Source organism: Clarias gariepinus, chromosome 21, assembly GCF_024256425.1.
Source record: "Clarias gariepinus isolate MV-2021 ecotype Netherlands chromosome 21, CGAR_prim_01v2, whole genome shotgun sequence".
Lineage (NCBI taxonomy): Eukaryota > Metazoa > Chordata > Actinopteri > Siluriformes > Clariidae > Clarias > Clarias gariepinus.
In genome coordinates this window covers 20,346,303-20,362,996 of record NC_071120.1, presented here as the reverse complement: position 1 = coordinate 20,362,996, position 16,694 = coordinate 20,346,303, and the positions used below count along the sequence as shown (strand labels likewise).

At 36.3% G+C, this 16,694-nt stretch overlaps 1 protein-coding gene across 1 annotated transcript; it reads right to left on the bottom strand.

Annotated features, from left to right (window-relative positions):
• Positions 1-409: 409 nt before the first annotated feature.
• Positions 410-16,494, bottom strand: fgf5 (fibroblast growth factor 5). The gene is made up of 3 exons (XM_053481310.1): positions 16,192-16,494; positions 14,192-14,295; positions 410-766 (listed from the first exon to the last, which is right to left on the bottom strand). The coding sequence occupies exons 1-3, from the start codon at positions 16,376-16,378 to the stop codon at positions 410-412; spliced, it is 648 nt and encodes a 215-aa protein (XP_053337285.1). The 5' UTR covers positions 16,379-16,494.
• Positions 16,495-16,694: the final 200 nt, after the last annotated feature.

Genomic DNA, 16,694 nt, shown 5'->3' with positions numbered 1-16,694 from the left:
CTACTTTTATAACTTAACTTGGAAATTGATGGTAAACATCTAAGAAGTATTTATTTTTTTCTATGTATAGAGATGTTTGGGCCACCCTGCATGTATGTAGTTTATATGAATAGACATATATTCAACAAACAGACGTTTGCACATATAGATTAGCATAAATACAGTGTATAAACAGACTCATGAAAACATTATAAGGAACTTATATACTGTAAATGCTTTTGCAGAGTTATTACCCTTGTAATACCCCCATGTCAGCAAGTTCAACATCATAAACAAAATCATAAACAAATTTGGACTTCACAGCCCTCTTTGGTCAAGTCACTTGTTGAATGGAATGGTGGCAGTCAGAATAAAAAAACTGTTTCATATACAACCGCTGTCTTGTTTTTTCCAAGTTTACAACACTATTCTATCCAAACCTAAATTTTGGCCAGTACTTGACAGTTCGAGTTTGTTTCTGCCCCATGTTCATGGTGACTTTCGGGGCCTGAGGTTTTGGCAGAGCCCGAGTCTTTCCCTGCTCTTTGTCTGTTATTGTAAAGCCATGTTCCAGTTTCATGTGCAGGTTCATTCTGGGTAGAAAGTGCGTAGACACGTGTTGGGACTTCACTCTTGGACTGGAGCCCATTTTGGCTTTTCCTTTTTTGTTGAGTGCCACAAACCACTCTCTCCCAGTCCGGTGATTCTTATGTATCACTGATGCATATGTGTTGTAACTGTTCTCTTGAAACCTCTCTCTGAACTTACAGTCGTCAGTGAACCTTTCCTGCAAAAACAATTAACAAATCAATTTAGTTCAGTGCAATCAGTGTAACTCTAGGACAATCTAACAAGCATGCAAGTCCTAAATCCACTGAGGAGCTAGCAGTGAATCATATGGCACAAAGGGTGAAACCTTGGCATCTAACACTGTAATGAAAACAGGCTGAGAATGAACGTGGGATCATCTGGAGCACATCTGGGACAGCGAAGATGTTTCTGTAGTGTAAGGTTACCTGAGCTATTATCCTCCAGCAATTCTCTAATTAAATAACCACATTTTATAATAACAATTGTTCCAAGCTTCTTGTTAAAAATTTCTCAAAACCTTTTAACATTAATAAATTGTAATTATCCAGGAACATAAAGTCTTAAGCCAAAATGGACGGGTACACTAATATAAGATCTCAGTCTTTGTAAAAATTTGTGAATGTCGTGGCTGGAAAGCAGTGGAGCGCAAATCATGTGAACGACTCTTTATTTAGACCTCAGCACATTATATCTTCTAAACAAAGTTCAAACATTGAACTTTACAGCAGAGTGTATATAGAGGATTTCTGCAAAAGATACAAAAAGTGTTACTAGTTAGGGAATATTTTGTCCATGTTCTGTTTTGAGAAAATGTTGTTAAATGGCACAAATGACAAAATATATATATATAAAAAAAGGAAAAAAAAACAGTCAGTTGTAACATTTTGTAAAATGCCCTAATTCCCATAGTTTTGTCAAAATGGATTAATCAGCCTGCAATCATATTTGTGGACATGTAAATATGCAATTAACGTTGATAATATGTTGGTTTTGTTTTAACAAATATATAGCAAACAATATTGCATATATACAGAATGCTTTGGTGATGTGTTTTGAGCAAGTCAGGATAGCAAATTAGAACAAGGGAAAAAGGTTAAGTATTTTTGCACATAAAACCTTTTTAATTACAAAGATTGTTAAAGATCACGAGAAACAAAAAAAAATACAAAAACAAACAAACAAATAATAATAATAATAATAATAATAATAATAATAATAATAATAATAATAATAAAGTTTGGTTATTAAGTTTGGTAAATAATTTGCCATACTTAATAAAAAACGCATTTAATGCATTTTGCACTAAAACACTCAGATTTTCTTGATTTCTGCTCTTTTTTGTATTTAAAATCGAATAACTTTCATAGCCCCCCCCCAAAAAAAAAAAATTATTTATGGTTTTGTATTCCTATGTAATTAATATTCTATATATAATATTTTATATAAACTAAACCACTAAAACAAATAACTTATGCCATTGAATTAAGAAAAGCAGAGATGTATCCTTTGAAATATGTTTTAAAATGTATCAAAGCAATTTTGTTTTGTATTCAGATTTTAGTTTGTAAACATCCATAGGATCACATATCTTTTTAGAAGTAAGTCTGCCACCACCAGCAGCAATATACTGGTCAAGAATCGAAATCAAAAAAAGGGTTTTAAATTGCATTACATTAATACCTTATATAATTTAGTTTATTTTTGTTACGTTTACTATTGTGATGCATGCTACAGTATGAGCTGGCGATTTTGTGGGCTTTTTTCCTAATCCTGTCTCCGGTCCTATCATCAAACTGTTGTTTTTTGGGATTTACTTGTTTTGTGATAAATCTGTTGTTTCTTTGCATCACAAAATATTATTGTGCTTTTGTTTCATTTAGCCCAGTCCTTGTTTTACTAGTGCAAGTTCCCAATTCCATGTCTATCGTCTATCTTCACTACCTGTGATAACCCTGTCTGACCCCTGAACAGGATTCTGACTAAAATTCATGGCTTGCCCCCAACAAATATTACATGAAGCACTCATGTCCTGTTTCCACTGATCGCATGTTACACGTCTCACTAGCTCAGTAATCATCCTCTACATCAGTGCGACAAAGCTAGAACACAATACATAAACACTCAGTAATTACCAGGCACACGCTGTATCAGCCACCACATTAGCAGCTGCTGCAGCCCGAGCGCTTCACGGCCTGATTGAGTTAGTCCCTCATAAAGCAAGCTAATGAAAAGCAGCGAGGAGATTATATTCATAGAGCTGCGCAAAAGAGCATTTGATGCTTCCACAATAAATGTCTTTGACTTTAATCTGTTGCACAGTACTGTAAATGACGTCCCTATCCAAGGCTTCAAAAAAGTAACAAGCTTTAGCTGTGCAGGCTAGACACCTCATTAGTCCATAAAAAAACGTTTTAACCAGAAAGACAGATGCTGTCCTGTGTCTTATTTCATGCAATCTTTACATAACACTGTTTCAACATTTACACTTAGGTAAGGTTTCATAAATGCAGCCAAGTTTGAGTTTTGAAACATGAGCTCGAAATTTCATAAATTTGATAAATGGATTATAAGTGGTGACAAGTTTATGATAATTATGATAGTAATATTATTCATTTAGATTCATTTGATAGTGAATTTCTATACACAATCCTAAAAAAAAATTAAAAGAAAGGAATTTGACCCTTTATTCTAGTTGCAATTACAATAATGACATCTGACTATCTCCCCTTCCCTTTTTGATGTTGTTGCATATCTGTCACATTAAAAAAATTGCGATCGTCAAATAATTTTTTTTATTCCACAAAGATAAAGAGTAAAGAGTAAATACAAAAACACTTAATTTTTTTGTAAATACAAAAATTCAAAAACAGATAAAAAAAAGTTTAAGCAAAATTACTTTTTCAGCCAGACAGGTTTGGACATTTTTTTTCCACTTAATAAAAGAAATCATAATTTTTGTTTATGTGGGTTATCTTATGAATATTACTGAAATGATACTCAATCATTCACATTTACATTTACATTTAGGCATTTGGCAGACGCTCTTATCCAAAGCAACTTACAAAAAGTACATTCAAGTACGACTTACACATTTAAGGGTGATGAATGCCAAAAAAAAAAAAAATTTTATATAAAGTTTGGGGTCACTTTCTAACTCCATGATCATTCCTGATTTTTATTTCTTTCTACATTGTAAAGGAATGCTGAAGGCGTCCAAAAAATGCATTAATCTCCTTTGAACAGTTAATATTGAGATGTACTGTATCTGCTACTTATGCTCTGTAAAGACTTCATAACACCTCTAATCTGAGGTGCTGTTAATTAGTCATTTTTCAGGCTGATAACTCTAAATGAACTTCTTGTCTGCGGCAGAGGTAGGTTTTGGTCTCGCCCTCCTGGGATGGCCTTCATAAGAGCCAGTTTCATTATGGTGCTTGAAGGATTTTGCAAATGCACTTGACAATACTGTTCTTGCAAAAACTATTACAGAAAGGCTGACCTCTGTGTCTTCAAATAACAACTAACTGTTGTTGTTTCATAATTACCTAATTCCATATGCGTTATTTTATAGTTTTGAAATCCCCAGTATTGTTGTAGAATGTAGAAAATAAATCACTAAACAAAAACAAAGAAATTTGCAAGTGACCCCAAACGTTTGAAATATATATAGTCTTATGCAAAAGTTTGGCCAACCCTTGATAAATAACAGATTTTTTAATTGAAAAGATGTTAACACAGTCTCTCTTGGAAATGGAAAAACATGCACAATATTTTCAGCAAACTTACATTTAGGCATTTGGCAGACACTCTTATCCAAAGGGATTTACATTTTTTTTATCCCATTATACATCTGAGCAGTTAAGGGCCTTGCTCAAGGGCCCAACAGTGGCAACTTGGTGGTTGTGGGGTTTGAACCTGGGATCTTACGAACCATAGTCCAATGCCTCAACCACTGAGCTACCCCTGACCCCTAATGCCTTACCCACTGAGTCCCCCTGTCTCATCTTCCAGATAAGATCTGGAAGACCGAGAAAACTCTCGGAGAGAATTGCTCGCATGCTGGTCAGAAAGACAAATCAAAACCCCCATTTGACTGCAAAAAATCTGCAGGAAGATTTAGCAGACTCAGGATTGGTGGTGCACTGTTCCACACGACCTTAATGGAAGAGTCAGAGGAAGAAAAACTTACCTGCATCCCCATCATAAAATCCAACATCAGAAGTATGCAACAGAACATCTACAGAAGCCTGATGTGTTTTGGAAACAAGTGCTGTGGACTGATGAAGTTAAAATAGAACTCTTTGGCCACAATCAGCAAAGCCATGTTTGGAGAAAAAACAGGAACAGGATTTCATGAAAAGAACACCTTGCCAACTATTAAGCATGGGGTGGATCTATCATGCTTTGGGGTTGTATTGCAGCCAGTGGAACAGGAAACATTGCACGGGTGGAGGGAAGAATGGATTCAACTTAATACCGGCAAATTCTGGAAGCAAACATCACACCATCTGTAAAAAATCTGAAGCTGAAAAGAGGATGGCTTCTACAACAGGACAATGATCCTAAACATACCTCGAAATCCAGGATGGAATACCTCGAGAGACGTGAGCTGAAGGTTTTGGAACGGCCATCACAGTCTTCTGATTTAAACATCATTGAAAACTTGTGGGTAGATCTTAAAAGAGCTGTGCATGCAAGACGACCAAAAAATATTACAGAACTAGACGCCTTTTGCAAGAAAGAATGGGAGAAAATCCCAGGTACAAGAATTGAAAGACTTTTAGCTGGTTATAAAAAGCATTTGTACGCTGTGATATCTGCCAGAGGTGGTGTTACTAAGTACTGATTATGTAGGGTGCCCAAACTTTTGCACAGTGCCACAATAATTTTTTTATTTTTTTTAATCTTTGTTCAATTATGACATAAAATTATGTGCATTATTTTCATTTCTTATTCCATTTCTTTTCAATAAAAATTTTAAATAACAAAAATCTGTTATTTATCAAGGTGTACCCAAACTTTTGCATAAGACTGTATTAAACAATATATATAATATTATATAAAATTATATATAATAATTTTTTTTGTACATACAGTAGCTGTACTGTATTTTAAGTCTTATTTTAGTCATATGTAGAATTTCCTTAGTAATTCACCAACATGTTAGGAAACTCTGCATACTCTTAACTTTATCACTATATTGGTTGAAAAAAAAAATCAATGCCAGTCATTAGGCTCAATTATTATGTCAGTGTGTGTAAAGTACAACATTTTAGATCTCTTTTTCTTTCAGAGTCTAGAAAGATAAATTAAGCGTTGTGAATATTCTTTGATTACAATCTTTAATTGTTTTTTAATTTTATTAATTTTTTTATTAATAAACAAATTTTTTAATCAAGTATATTATAATATTTAGTCTAATAAAATCACTTCTAAAAAAAGAATGTTAAAAAGTAATAAGTAAACCCTAACTAGAGGAAGAAAAAAGTAGCACCTCAGAAACAATGCTATTTTTGGGGTAATTTTCTTACCAAGGAATTTAGCTCTGCCATTATATATATATTTCATGTAACATACAGCTTTTAAGTCTGAATTATCTTCATGTACTGTATGCTAATACTCAGGACTTTAGATCTTCTGTTTCTAAAAATACAGCTGGTGGGAAACTATATTGTGTGCCCAAGGATAGACATTTCCTACATTAAAGCCTTGAGTAACCCCAATCACTGGAAAAATAAAACTGGTTCTGGTTAACTGAAGAGCGCAGCATAGCAGAAAATGATGCCAATTACAAAATGACAGGTCATAACATCCCGGAGGCACGTAGATTGCTGTGAATTGCCATAACGTTCTGGATGTAACTGCAGTGTTTCCCTGTGAATCTAATTTTTTACAGTCTTATTGTCAAGTCGGAAAGACAAGTTAGTTCTGATTATCACTTGCTTTATAACAGCTATAAAAAGGCATTCCCTCACCATAAGAAGATAATAAAATAAATGCAGCGGGTCATTATTTTGTTGTGGTTGTTGTTGCTGTTACACTATAGCTACGTGTAAATATGTTTATTATTAGATTTAGATTATATGGAGCGCCTATCATTCAGGTTACTATGTGGTTACTAGGGAAACTACGATGTATTGGGTTAATATAAAAGAGATTTGAATTGTGGTTGGCAAATTTATCAGAGCTACTGTTAAACAGGGTGAAAGCAAAGCCTTGCCCTGATTTTAAGCATGTACTGTACAAAACTAATGCAAGATATAGGGTTTACTGAAATTACACACTTAATTGACACACCTGTCCAGTCAGTGCTCCTGCATTAATCCAGTAAAATAATTGTTTATTACAATAAGAGTAGCTTTACATAAAGACTGTACATAAAGATCTAAAATGATGATGATGACAATGATTGACAGTCTTAGCAGACCCTGTAGTTTAGTGCACATGTGCTATGTCTGTGTTCCATGATTCTAATGTTTTTAAATAATTATGACTTTCTAATTTCAGACAGTCTTGAAAATCTCATAATACAGCCATGCAGCAAGAAAAAATCTGTAGCCCAGGTCGTCTTCATCTTCATCTTTAAAAATCTGGCCAAAGCTGACGTAATGACTTCTCATACCAGATGTAATGGCTTACATAGTTTTATGTAAGTTAATCACAAAAGTCTTACATACAGTATGATGGAAGTTCAACAGATACTTGTTATCTCATGTGCAGAAGAGAGATCCAAGGGTATCCTGTTAGTCGCGCTGATAAGTGACACATGTCTCCATTTAGCGCATGATGGCACTAATATGTCAGGTATGTAACTATGTTAGTACAAGCATGGAACATACATTGTCTTGTAATGAAATCACCAAAGAAGTTCTTTTTTTAGGCGGCACGTGGCTTAGTGGTTCCCAGCCAGGTTCGATTTCTGCCTCTGTGTGCATGTTTTGATGTTTTGCATTGTGGGTTTTCTCCAGGTACTCTGGTTTCCTCCCACAGTCTAAAAACATACAGAATAGCCTAATTGGCATCTCCAAATTGCCTGTAGTGTGTGAATGAGTGCGTGTATGTGTGTGCCCTGCGATGGATTGGCACCCTGTACAGGGTGTACTAAGTCTTCTGGGATAGTCTCCAGGACCAACCCATCCCCCCCACCCCCCCAGCCGTGAGTGAGACAATGAGCAGTGTTTTTAAAGTAACTAAATGCATTACAAAATGACTGTCTTTATCAGTTACATTACTGCGTTACTTTCTGATAAAAGTAACTAGTTAAAGTACTTTTCAATTGCAGAAAATGAAAACTCCTTTGTGATTCCTCATGCATGTTGTTTTTAGTCAAGACTTTGATAATTATTCTACCATCATCACTCAGCGAAGTTTGGCGTATAATCTGTTAACTACTAATACCCCTATCTCACCTACACGGTTTCGCACAGTGGCCGTAAGTACGGTTTATCATGATTCACCGCGAGTTTTGGCGCTGTGATTAGGTTTCCATCTTCCCAGGCTTCAGTCCTCCCATAGTCAAACTGCATAGGTGAGACAGGGGTATAACAGCAGGAATTACAGAGGGGGCGGGTTATCGGGGGCGGAGCTTGTAGGACGCTCACACACACTAAGGGATTGGGAATGACTGCTGTCGGGCTCACGGATTACATAAATTGTCTAAATAACGTATTACATTTTTGAAAAAGAAACTAAATAACTGAGTACTTAAATTGTGGACCTAACGTGTTAGATTACTCGTTACATCAAAAAAGTACTCCAAGTACTCTAATTTGGTACACTGTAAACCCGAATAAGTTGTCAAAACTCAAAAAATTTGAGGTAATCAGTTACATCAATTTTTTTTAGTAATGATGTTTCCAGTTTTAAGTAAATGGAACTATGAGTTTTGAGTTTGTTGTACTCATTGTTTTTAGTTGTTGCAAATCAAATAAATTATTGTTGGTCTTTCGGCTGCTCCTGGCAATGGGTCGCTACAGCAGACAATCCATCCCGCACACAAGCTTGGCACAGGTTTTACACCAGATGCCCTTCCTGACGTAACCCTTCAATTTTATCTGGTCTTGGGACAGGCACTTCATCCAGTTGTTGGGAATCGAGGCCTTTCACATGGCAGGTGAAACACCTACCACTGAGCCACCAGTGCCCCATCGCCCTGATGATGTCAGACACAAAATCGCTAGTCTGAACGATTTTAAGTTGGTGCAACTTTAAGGTGACAGTTACTGTTACTTAAGTACCTACAAGATACATAAAATAAAATTTGTTCAGCTAACTTGAAAAGTGTCATTTCTACAAACTCATAAATACCAAAAAGTTCTAAATACTTATAAAGGTTTATTAATTTGAACTAATTGTAATTATTTAAGTTAACAGTACTCAATATGTTTAATTACTTTGAGCATTAGGGTTTACAGTGTACTAGTACTTTGTAACGCGTTACACTCAACACTGACAATGAGTGAGTGAATTCTGTTTTTTGCAGAACAATGCATGAGCTCATACTGCCCATCGCGCCACTTGCACATCATAGGAACATGGCTGGGGTCATCGCCACATCCACTGTTATAGTCCTGACCTCACTCTAAGTCAGTGGTTCTCAAACATTTTCTGTCATTCCCCACTTAAAGGGGTGGGCGAATTTTCAAGCCCCACTTGTCAACAAAATGATAACGAAATCAATCAAGTTCACTATGTATATCAATTTCTAAACCAAAAAGATCAAATAACACCAAGTTCAAAACAGATAAAATACACATGCAATTGTTATAACAGGCTTACTTTGTCACTTATCTACAGCTTTATTTTAAAGAAGTCGAGTGACTTATTAACGTGACAGGGTGTGTTGCCTTTAAGTGTCTTCCTACTTTGTTGGGTCTCATGCTGTCTGCTGCCAGCGGTTTAAGACACAAAACACACACGAGTCTCTCCACTGCCCCACCATCCCCACCATGAATCCAAGCGCAACATAGGCTTCATCATGTTTTCCTTCCGGCTGGCTTTTTGGTTAATTAGGCTCATAGTTCTGAATCACCTGCTTTTTTGTGGTCCATGTAACAAATGTATCCATTGACGTTTTTTATGCTCACTACATACAGTACGCTACTGACCCGGTTTGTGTCCGCGGTAAAGTTGGTTTGATATTCGCATCTCCGAAATTAATAGCTGTGTAAATAAACCCGCAAATAAAATCTCCACATATTATTTCCTCTCTACAAGCTACATCCGCCTTAAATTATACATGTTTATAAAAGCGTAGAACGATATTGATCTTCCCTTCTGTTCAGCGCCTGAAGGATCAAAAAGCAACTTTGTTGCCACACTGCAAACTAGAAATGCCAGACTAGTACCGCCTGATAAAATATTAATTTTTAACAAAAATACAGAAACATCAGCATACACATTGGAATAAATGAAATGACATATATAATACAGAATGTTTCCTTATATATTGTTCCTCTGCAATTAACATGCCGATGTTAAACCGTTATCGTTGCACTATGGTTCCACTTTTTCTCTGATGTTATTTTAATTTACTTGTATTAATGATCCATTTCTTTGCGTGTGATTGTTTAGTTTCGAGTGTCAGATCTTTATTGTCAATAAAGAAAAGCATGAATTAGAATAGGTACTCTCCTATTATTTCCCACTAAATCCCTCCTGTTCATTGTGCCCCACCTGTCATGTCTGTATTCCCCACTAGTGGGGCGCGCACACTTTGAGAACCACGGGTCTAAGTGTTCTCCAAATGTAGAGACCATTAATAGAGTTCCTGGAGAAGCCAGCATTTCAGACAGGATGCAGGCAGTCTGATCATACCTCCGGCATAATAAGAAAACTTTCTACCTTGATGGTATTCAAGCACTAGTAAGACGCTGGGATCAGTGCAGTAGTGAAGCTGGGGAATTATATAGAGAAATAAAGGTAGTTTTTACTCTCATAACTAACATGTTCTGTTATTTTGCACAATCAAACGTCTGGATTTATCTTAAACACCGCTTGTAAAAGGCATCTAAACTACAAACTTCAACTTAAAGTAAAGTCCTACTGCATTTTGAGTTAACAAGAAACCAATTAAAAATCCTGAATAAAACCTGAATAAAATGATTCCAAATCAGCAGATGTTAAAGCTGGATGTGTAGCATTTACAGTTCATTTTTTTCCCTCACAGTACCAAGGTGTCTCCCATCTCTCAGCATGATCATCATTAGTGTAGAGTTACTACACTGATGTATTGTGGATATCATGCTCTTGTTGGATTCTCTAAATGTTCACTTCAACTCCATTTTTACGGCATCTTTCCGAGAGTTTGTCATAAGTACACAATGAATAAAAAGTCATACTTTTTAACCATTTATAGTTTTGTTTAACATTAACACGATGGAATGCCCATAAGTCTTTTTAAATCACTTTTAAACTATAAAAGTCTTCAGGACAGACGACTTTCTGGATTGTTTATAACATAATTAAACCTTAACTTGCAAAGGCTTTCCAATGGTGGAAAAGATTTGCGATTTAAAAAAAACATAACATAAATACATATTATACAGTTAGTTCCGACCAAGTAATCAGATTGGATAAGTAGCATTCCATGCGTGGTATGAAAGAGCAAAACACCACTGTGATGTTTAACTATACTGTATGTATCGCTTTATGTCACAGACGTTCTAACAAGTGGTAATTAAATTAACTGTCATTTGCTAGCATGGGTAAAAGTACGATCAGTACGATCCGCAGTACTGGAAGGATGGAAGAGCAGCTGCCTGTTCTCTCATGCTTGGTGGGTTTCCTCCGGGTACTCCGGTTTCCTCCCACATACAGATTGGGCTAATTGGTGTACCTGAAATTGCCCGTAGTGTGTAAAATGAGCATGTAAGTGTGTGTGCCTTGTGATGGATTGGCACTTGTCCAAGGTGTAACCCACCTCATGCCCTAAGTCTCCTTGTATAGGCTCCAGGCCCCCACGACCCTGTATACAGGATGAAGTGGTATAGACAATAAGTAACTAAAAAGGTGGAAATATAAAGTAAATCTTTAAAGTTTCTTCGACCTGTTCCATGGTTCATTCGCCTCACTTTTGTTTTTGGCTAAATAGTACCAGTAAGAATTTTACCCCTTTAAATTACACTAAATGTTGGTCATCATCTCTTCCAGTGTTGATGTGGAGAAAATAAATACACAACCAGTGCCTACGGCCACATCACAGAAATGCTGATATACAGCACAACAGCACTCCCTCTTGTGTGATATTGCTTTATTACCCACGAACGAACGAACGAACGAACGAACGATAGATAGATAGATAGATAGATAGATAGATAGATAGATAGATAGATAGATAGATAGATAGATAGATAGATAGAAACTGTCTGTACTTTTTTCTTTACTTTTTTCTGTTATATTAAAAAATATATAATGGGCAGCGCCCACCATACAACCTCTGTGAAAGACTTACTATACACAAAATAACTTGAAAAGTAGCTTGTTATACTCCCTAAGCTGGAACAGAGGTTCTTCCCCCGGCCACTCCCTGTCTCCTCTTGCCCATTGTTTGCTTAATAAATCCAGGTAACCCTTTAACCTTTGAAAAGATTACGTTCGTAATGGTTTGGAGAGAGGTCATGCAGCACGATCTACATCTGTCTTCCCCAGCTATTATCTTGGCAATAAATTGCCCCTGTAAAAACATCTAAATATTAAATATGACAGACAGTGCAACAACATCAGACACTGTGTCACCCGATAGCCGTGTTGGCCGAGCTGGTGTGTATGTGGAAAGCAGTGCTCCGGGGTTTAAGAGCTGAGCTGACAGGACTATTAAATAAACCCCTGCAACTGTAGCTGGCCTGAGGAAAATCAAACCTAATTCAACACTGATGGAGTCTTTGCAGCTGCTCTAATTGCTGATGATTTCTGGAGCAGCTTAAAGGATCATCTTCAGATTTATGTATAGTTTTTTTCCCCCATCTTGCATTCCCTCTTGACCTGCTCTCTCTCCATCTCTTGTCAGAAGTCTAACTAAGTTTCATAATTACAGCAGAGTTGTGCAAGTGAATAGTTTTTGCATAAATCCTAGTGCTAAAAAAGATAAATCTAAAGAACGAGAAATATTTGAGCAGAAATCAAATGTTTTTTTATTATTAAAGATCAGACATTAATAACGAATTTAATTCAGTAGTTTTATGAGTTATAAGTTATTATGTGAGAAATCATTTGTTTCTATGTTCTGTAATACAGTTTCAAGCCAATAAGAAGAGAACAAACAACAACCAAAAATAAATAAAAAACATGACATAGCTGAATGGTTATGTAATAAAATGTAACTTTTTAATTGCAGAATGATTAAAACAATCCATATAGTGTACAACTACTGTATACTACCTGTACCACTATAGTCTACTCGATTGCTATATATATATATATATATATATATATATCCTGATTTTTTTAGTGTAAGGAAGAAAATATTAAGCATATTATTAGTAGACAAGAAATTACCACACATATTTTAAAACTTTATTTTTTTTTTCTTTTGCATTTTGACACACACCAAGTTATAGTTATTCATCTATACATTAGATCTCTGCAATGTCACAGACTTTGCCATCTTGATACTCCTCTTATGTTTCTCTTCCTCTTTCTCTCTTTCTGCATCGCTGTTTGCTCACCGTATCGATTTGTTTCCGACTCCCGATTATCAGGCATCCCAGGCACATTCCTAATCTGCCTTTCCTATTAACGAATGCTAATGAGCTCGGTCTTTTATCAGCTGGACTCAGGCTCAAACTGATGCTTGTCGGCAGCTGACGTTGTGTGGCTGTGAGCCGAGCGAATCGTTACCATTCGTAAAGCTCTCGGGGTTTAAAGCAAATAATAAAGCTGACAACTGCCCTGATTTGAGATGAGATGAGAGAAATCCACATCTACGAGATGGCTGGTGATCTTTATTTTATTTTGCATATGAGGAAAAGTTGCTATTTATCCATCTTGTTTCATGGGTGAGCCATGAATTTTGGGAATCTATATGAACACTATTCACATGACCTGCAATTAAGTTTTTTACAATGCAACCACAAAATAAAGGATTCATATACAGTAATTGTAGAATGTCAAGTTTACAACAAGGGCGGTCAATCAGTGAGAAGGGCAGGGATGATGGAAATGGTGCTTGCAAGAACGTGACCTGATAAATGAACCAGCAATCCAACATTAAATTCAGTGTGACTACTGATATAATTAGTTAGAAGCTTGGTAATTATTTAGTGCCTGCCAAAATACTATTTATGTGACCCACAAGGACAGATTGAACAGTTAATCTCCTCACATTGCTTTAAATGATAGGGATTAGACATTGCACTGACGCTCTGTTTAAGCTTGCAATGTAAAAATAAAAAAAAATAATAAACTTAAGAGTTACATTTTACACTCTCTTGACTATTATTCGATCAAACAATTTCCCAATAATCTATATTATTATGATGTTATGGAATGATATAAGGTGAATAACTGTGTAAAAGTCATAAAGTTAAGGGATTACACCCTAAAGAATAAAAAAATAATAATAATAAATCCATGCAGTGTTTGTGAGTAGATGTGAAAGCGTAACATGCAAGTATTGACTCACAGTAGCATGAAGCCATCCTCTCTTATTCATGGCTAGAAATCGGTTGCTGAAAACTCCTCGGATTCCTATAACTCCTTGTGATATGGAAAACAGTTCCAGCAGACCTGCACGCCGTCACAAACACATTTTATGTGAGTGATGAGTGACAAGTGATGAGACTTACAATATAGTAGCATGATACTGAATATAACTCTAATCCAGTGAATATACAGATGTTCATTTGTACCAAAGCAGTGGTGCAGTCCCATATGAAAAATCGATTATCTTGTTATTTCGGAAGAAGGCAGCAGCCCTTCTAATGTACATCCCATATGCAAAATAAATCTGTTCATAATAAAAGAAAATCATCTTAGCTGACTGTTCGGGTTCACAAGATTCCTAATCACATTATTTTGTAATTAAGAATCTTCTCAATATCAAAACAATCAAAGCTATTATTTTTTTTTTTACCCCCCTTCAGATTGAGTTTACCTTTGATAGAGCCTCCGAACAGTCTCACTGTAATACAGTGGCATGTGCCCTGAACACAGAACCATTAACAGCAATTGAGGGCATGACATTCTGGTTCTTGACCAAGTAACATTCTCGTGCGAGTCATTGCAGCTGTTCGTGTACAGCATTTCCAAATAAACTACCACACACAAGCAATAGCACATGAACAGCAGCACAATTTTAAAATGGCTTAATAAGTTAATCACATGTGCAAATCACTAAGGAGGGGCTTAGTAGTTGTAACACATCTGATCACAGTATAGAGCTTGTTTCATAGTGATTTCCCAAAAGCAAATAAAACTATTTGCTGTTGGGAAATGACTGTGTAAACCTGTTCAACTTATACTGCATACCTGGCTCAGTAAAATATAAAAAATTGTATTGAAGCCCCTTATTTATAACTGCAGTGGATTTCTAAATTTTTCTAAAAGTATGTTTCTGTAGTATGTACTAATAATATCCCACCACAACTAACACTAAAACAATAGCTAACATTACACTATTTTTTTAGCTGATGACAAAACTGTAACATGAACTGTACTTGAATTTATATATTTTTTCACAATTAATGTAATACATGCACATCCAAAACCAATAAAGTGAAAACTACTGTATTCTGAATTCTTGGTGTTTAGTACTTAAACCACATTTTTTGACACAATTCCAGCCTATTAACAAGCTACAAAGCAATAACAGCTGAATGTTTTAATCTAATAGTATTGCTACAAATTGGTCAATTGTATTGCAGTGGTGCTTTGCTTTGAACCAGTGGTGTAACTTGTACTAGGGAAACTGGGGACATGTCCTCAGCCACTTTTAAGGCAAAGTTTTAAACGAAATTCTGTTAAAGGCTTAGTTAAAAAGCCAATTTGCATTGCAATTACTTACGGATGATAAATGTTTTTTTACCATTTTCCTCTCATCCCCCCCCCCAGCATGTTTAAATACCTCGGAATATGTATTGCATATGAAACATATACTGAATGTAAACCTGAATGTTTTCTTCCAGCTTGTATATACCATGACTCTCATGCTGTTCTATGCACAATTACTACATTTTTTGCACAGGTTATTCTATTTGCCTCATTTTGCACTGCAGGTTGCAATGCAGTTAACTTCATTTCACTTATTAATTCCCTTTATTTAAACTTGTTTATACTACATATATATTTTGCTTTTTTTTTTTTTTTTTGGCATTGCACTACTAACTTCTGGTCAGTTCTCACATTACCCGGTGTATACTGACTGTGTGTGAGACATACAGTGTGAATCACATCTGCAGCCTGTCTTTGTGTTACACTTTCTATCTAATGTAGAAGTAAAACGTGTTATTATTATTATTATTATTATTATTTTTATCAAGAGCTCATCTTTGTGTCGTCTATGTGCAATTTGCATTGCATGCTCACGGAATATCAAAGTTGAAAAAGCATCATGCATTTCAAGCAGACTGTATTTACTATCTGGATCGCGCGCGCGCGCTCAAGTCCAAAATCAGGTATACTCACTGAGGTGACTTGGTTCGTGGCTCCCGTTCACTCTGCCATTCGGGTGAACCTGGAGGTGGAAACCGATGCCCACCCTGCAGTACAGAGTGCCAGTGCGGCGACCCGAGGCCACCAGGTGATCCTCCAACCAAACAGCCGCGGTGCCAATCAGCTGAGCTACGAGCGCGAGCAAGTGCGCAACGTTCATTCTCTTTCCCCAGCACACCTCTCTTGTCTTCTTTTCTCTTCTGTTCTCCCGCTGGGCAACACTTAAGTCATGTCCTACATTTTGCCTCAGAGTTCAGGTGGCTGATAGCCAGGAGCTTGAACACTGTAGATCCGTGGGCACAAGATATTTATATCACCAATGATCTCACTGGGCTTCGCGTGCTTGGGTCCTGAAGGACGCGCGCGCTCTCTCTCTCTTTCTCTCTCTCTCTCCTTTTCTCTTTCTGTCTCTGTGTAACTGCACACAAGCCAATGTTGAACGTCAAACCCCCGTCCATCCCCAAAACTACCCCTTT